Source organism: Lotus japonicus, chromosome 3 (genome assembly GCF_012489685.1).
Source record: "Lotus japonicus ecotype B-129 chromosome 3, LjGifu_v1.2".
In the NCBI taxonomy this organism is placed as follows: domain Eukaryota; kingdom Viridiplantae; phylum Streptophyta; class Magnoliopsida; order Fabales; family Fabaceae; genus Lotus; species Lotus japonicus.
The window spans coordinates 96,255,789-96,260,953 of record NC_080043.1 but is presented as its reverse complement, the minus strand read 5'-3'; the positions used below and the strand labels follow the sequence as shown (position 1 = coordinate 96,260,953).

The following is a 5,165-nucleotide window of genomic DNA, read 5'->3' as shown; positions in this document are numbered from 1 at the left end:
GAAACAAATTTTCATTATTTTTTAAACGTTTCATTGTTATTTTGGTTTCATTGTATTTTTTGAAAGTGTATCAAAACATTGATAATACATATTTGGAAACTCGTCTAAAAATTAAAATAAAATAATATTTTAAAATTTTAAAATTAAAAGAAACTATTTTTACCCACCATAATTTTGACTTTTATAATTGTTTTCAAAAGTTTATAAATATACACCATAAAAATATATCTATCATTTGATGTTATGACACCAAATTCAATCAAGGTTGTAGTGAGTGGGAGAGAGAAGAAAATCTTGGCTTAGCTAAGCTCGAGAGTTGAGAGAAATATAAAAGGGTATCTGAGACTGAGAAAGAGCTCAAGCTCTCAACTTCAGTCCCCACTCTTGCAGCCCAGAGCCCCATAAAAGTCACAGCAGGGACACTGAGTGAGGCAATTGATGGTTCTTCCTCTGGTCTGCTGCATCATCTGCTACCAACCATGTTTTAAGGCGGTGGTTTGGTTTTTGTAGTAAGTTGACTGCCATTGAGTGACTGGATTTTAAACTGTCTTCAAAGAGAGTAACATAACATAGAGAGAGAAGGTTCATCTTCTCATGGGTAAGACAGTACTCTTCTTCTCATGCTTGTATTTGAAATTTGATTTGGAAGGAACTTAACAAAACAGTTAACTTGTTCTTTGTTTGCAAGTTTTCATGTTTTGTTGTTTCTGCAAACTATTTTCCACTACTCATTCCTGCTTTATACAGAAATTCAACCACCATCTTCTCTCTCTTTCTTTTTCCTTTTATCAAAGGTAGTAAATCTTTGGTGGCATCCAACTCCATCAAGTCTCCTATCAACCACACGGGAATACTACTTTTCACCACTTCACTTTCTTGCTTCCTTTTCTTCTTTAACTTGGTTTTCTTTTTTCTCTTGTTATGCTTCGCAGGAATATCAGAAAGAAACACTCTGTGTCATCACCACTCATCTCAACTTGGTAGGTAGGGCTTGTATGTGGTTGAGAAAGAAAAACAAACAAACTTTACTTGTAATAGAGAGTGAGAGACTCAGAAACAAAGAAAGATGGTCAGTAGAGAATAGATAGAGAGAGAGAGAGAGAGAGACACAAACACACTCAACTCACAACACAAGTTGGATTACTTTAGGATATAGTCTAGTTTGTTGTGAAACAAAGGAACAGCCTTTTCAACCCCCCATGGATTCTTACGAAGCTACTAGGATTGTGTTTTCAAGGATCCAAAACTTGGACCCTGAAAACGCTGCCAAAATCATGGGGGTGCTTCTGCTTCAAGACCATGGTGAGAAGGAGATGATAAGATTAGCATTTGGTCCTGAAGCTCTTCTTCACTCTGTGATTATCAAAGCCAGAAAGGAGTTAGGATTTCCCTCGAACTCTCCGCCAACACCTTCAACTCCTCCATCTCCTTCTCCTTTCCTTTCAAGGCAAAGTAGTTCCACTTCTTCTTCAAGGTTCAGTGGGATCAACCTTCCTCCATCTCTCACTATCCCAAACCCTTCTTGGTCTTCTTCAATGTCAGAGCTTCATAACCCAGAGGATTTGATGAGTCCATCATCTTCCTTACCTTTCTACCCAAATGGAAGTTCAGATCCAGTAGTGGATGATTTTCAGCTTCAAGACCAGCTTTCTTTCTTGAATGATGGTTCTCCTACTCTTGCTCACAAAAACAACAATCCTGATTTGTTCTACTCTCACTCTGACTTGTCTTCAAGTCCCACAGACTCTGGTCTCTTTCCTTCCTATGGCTGGGGAGGGTCTCTTCACAGGAGGAGTTGCTCTGTCAATGATGCTTGTTTGGGTTCTGAGGACCCAAATTCAGGGTTGGGGTGGAAGCCTTGCCTTTACTTTGCAAGAGGGTACTGTAAAAATGGTACTAGTTGCAGGTTCCTTCATGGAGGACTTGGTGATGGTGATGGTGCTGCAATTGTTGGGTCTCCCAGCAAGATTGAGATGATGGACCAGTGCCATGAGCTACTCAGATCTAAATCTGTTCAGCAACAAAGATTGGCTGCTGCTACTTCTCAGCTCATGGCTTCTTCCACTTTCCCTTACTCATCTAAGTGCATGAATTTGCTTTTGCAGCAGCAACAGAATGACACTCAAAGGTAAAACAAAATTTTGAGTGCTTTGGTAGGGTGCTTAAGCTGCAAAGTTTTAATGTTTGATTGATGATAATTGCAGGGCAGCAGCTGCAGCTCTTATGATGAGTGAGGATTTGCACAAGTTTGGAAGATCCAGGCTTGAAAGAAATGATTTCTCTTTGAACAGTCCTGGGATGGTTAACCCAGCTTCTAGACAGATCTACTTGACCTTCCCAGCTGATAGCACTTTCAGAGAAGAAGATGTTTCGAATTACTTCAGGTTGCTATTGTTGTGTAAAAGCTTCTAACAAGTTAGCATGCATGAAATGTTTACAGTTTTTAACTTTGTTTTTTCTTTGAAGCATTTTTGGACCTGTTCAAGATGTGAGGATCCCATACCAGCAGAAGCGCATGTTTGGTTTTGTTACCTTTGTTTATGCTGAGACTGTTAAGCTCATTCTATCCAAAGGAAACCCTCATTTTGTGTGTGATGCTAGAGTGCTAGTTAAGCCTTACAAGGAGAAGGGCAAAGTCCCAGACAGGTACAGGCAGCCCCCTATCTTTCTAGTCTCTTGTTACCATTGTTTGACACATGCTTTTTGAAATGTGCTCATGTTACTCTTGGTTTGCAGGAAGCAACAGCAACAGGTAGATAGAGATTTTTCACCTTGTGGTACTCCTACAGGACTAGATGCTAGAGAACAATATGATCTTAACCTTGGTATGTTAATGCTTTAACTTAACCTTCCATCAATGTTTTTGTTTCTTCAGATTGTGTACTAGTCAAACTTACTCATCTTCACATGTTGTGGGGTGTATTTTTCAATGTTATCACTTTTCAGGAGGTAGAATGTTCTACAATACTCAAGACATACTGTGGAGGAGGAAGTTGGAGGAGCAAGCTGATCTGCAACAAGCTCTTGAGCTCCAAAGTAGGAGGTTAATGGGGCTGCAACTTCTTGACATCAAGAAGCAACACCAACGTGCTTTTTCCACTGGAAGTCCAATTCCTTCCCCAACCCACTCTCCTAACATGTTTAACCAAAATCTTGTTCTTCCTTCATTTCACAGAAGCTCAGAGGCCTCAGAGGGTATATTGTTGTCTCTCTTTTATCTTATACTGCTTTTTGGAAAGAGAATGAAATGGTTAATGTTTATGTCATTTGATTCCAGAGAATGGTTCATGTTCTGCTTCAGCTAGTACTGTGTCTGCTTCTGCTGGTCAGCAAGTTTCTGCTGGCAAGGAAGAAGTCGTTGTCAATGTGGAGAATGGAGATAGTGAAGGCAGTGGCAAGCAGAGCTCAAGTCATGAAGACTGTGATTTGCAAGAATGGTATGAAACCTGTTCTCATTTAGAATAACTAAAAGGGCACCAGAATAGTAAGCAACTTTTTGCATCAAATTCCTCTTTTAGTCCATGCCAATAGATCTCTGCATTTATGCAGGTTTACCATTTATCCTAACTTTGAATGTCATTTAAAGGATGTTGTTGTGTGTAACGCAGTTCGGAGCATAATCTCCCTGATAGCCCTTTTGCTTCCCCCACGAAAGCTGGTGCAGACTTTGTGGCTCCATTTTCCAATGGACCTAATGAGGCCATTGATTCTGATGCATCTGGCAGCTCTAAATTTGGTACCAGCACATTACTTCCACCAGCAGCATCTGCTCTGGACATGGGGTCTTACAAATCCTTCAACTGCCAATTACCAAGGTAACTGATGTCACACATTCCTGCTTTCCATGTCTGAATTTTAGCATCCATAAAGTGTATTTTTGTGAACTCTTCCAAAATTGATTCTAAAGACATAATCAATTCTGAGAAGTGAATTGATTTTGATGTAAGAGAAGCTGATCCTAAGTTTTGGACTTTTGATGATCTTGCCTTGGTTAGGTTCTCTTCTGGTCACGGAACTATTGGGATGTTTGCGGGTACTGGCGGACCGATTGGCATTTAGTTTCTTGAGACTCAGGTAAAGCAATTTGGATCTTCATTTAAAACGAGTCTTATTTGCATTTTTTGTCTTCAAGGTGCATCAGTTTGTTGTTTAGTTTATTAAATTTTGAAGTTGGTTTGTTTGGTCTTTTTTGCACATTGTTCTCAGGAGTTGAAGATGACCAAACAAACAAACCAGGACATGTAACAAATCTGTAGAGAATCACCACCACTATCACCACTGCGGCCATCACCATCATTACCACCATCAATGATCAATACTATACTACTTACTACCATACAAAGTGCATACGTTTAAAGCAGTTTCAGTAAAGGAAGTGGGGCAGGCATTTCCTTTTCTTTAGCATTATTGTACCATTTTCTCCTCATATCTGTAGTAGCTGAACCACACAGGTTAAAAATAACACAGAAAGAATCAATGTGTAGTAGGAACTTCTAGCAATGTTGTATTTTCTTCTCCTCCACCCCCTTGGTGGATGTAGTAGTGTAGGTTGTTGTTAGTCCTATGTTGTTACACAGGTTTAGGTTTCAAGTCTTTACTTAGAGAAAGCATGAACAGATTAAGTGGTAAAACAGTAAAATGCAGAGATGTATAACTACAAGGCTGATTCAAGAAATCACACTACATAATTGGTAGTATGAGTTTGAGGGCCAGGAGGGAAAGAGGGGAATGTATAATTGTTAATCATAGCTGGATTGAAGTTAAAAAGTTGAGATTTTTAGTTTCTTATCTTCATGCTTTGTTGCATTTAAGCTTGTGTACTTCTACTTATTAATTGTAATACACGGTTATCAACCATCCAACCCCCTTATGTTGTTATCAGACAGAAAAGAGAAAACAGGATTTAGAAAGAAGAAATCAAAAGTGAGTTTTTAGACTAATTGGTCTATTTGCCTCTCCTCTTGAGCTTTTTGGTTTAAAGGAAAATTTGTCTCTTTGTTCCTGCAATTATTTTTCTTTGTAAAATTGGTGGGGTTTGTCCATTTTTTTGGCCATTATTGGAGAGGAGAGAAAGGGGTCCACAAAACACTCAATTACATGGGGTTGCTGACACTGCAACTGGGCCATGCACATTTACAAAATTGCCAGGTTGTGTGTATGGGCCC

General features: G+C 39.2%; 1 protein-coding gene across 2 annotated transcripts; it reads left to right on the top strand.

The window, feature by feature from the left end:
• The first annotated feature begins 259 nt into the window (after nt 1-259).
• On the top strand, nt 260-4,788 carry LOC130747879 (zinc finger CCCH domain-containing protein 53-like). Of its 2 annotated transcripts, XM_057600934.1 has the most exons (10): nt 262-598; nt 933-2,128; nt 2,205-2,384; nt 2,467-2,646; nt 2,737-2,825; nt 2,947-3,195; nt 3,278-3,437; nt 3,609-3,815; nt 3,996-4,074; nt 4,207-4,788. In XM_057600934.1, exons 2-9 carry the CDS (start codon nt 1,200-1,202, stop codon nt 4,057-4,059), a joined length of 2,058 nt encoding a protein of 685 aa, XP_057456917.1. In that variant the 5' UTR covers nt 262-598; nt 933-1,199; the 3' UTR covers nt 4,060-4,074; nt 4,207-4,788. The 2 variants fall into 2 exon arrangements, with proteins under 2 accessions (XP_057456919.1, XP_057456917.1); XM_057600936.1 differs by lacking the exons at nt 3,996-4,074; nt 4,207-4,788 and having other exon boundaries at nt 260-598; nt 3,278-3,484; nt 3,609-3,746.
• The last annotated feature ends 377 nt before the right edge of the window (nt 4,789-5,165 follow it).

Bases quoted from the DNA above. Each gene is read 5' to 3' on its own strand.
- LOC130747879 (XM_057600934.1), top strand. From the start codon at position 1,200: ATGGATTCTTACGAAGCTACTAGGATTGTGTTTTCAAGGATCCAAAAC. The intron at 2,647-2,736 runs GTACAGGCAGCC...CTTGGTTTGCAG, and splicing joins AAGGGCAAAGTCCCAGACAG to GAAGCAACAGCAACAGGTAG. The intron at 3,438-3,608 runs GTATGAAACCTG...TGTGTAACGCAG, and splicing joins GACTGTGATTTGCAAGAATG to TTCGGAGCATAATCTCCCTG.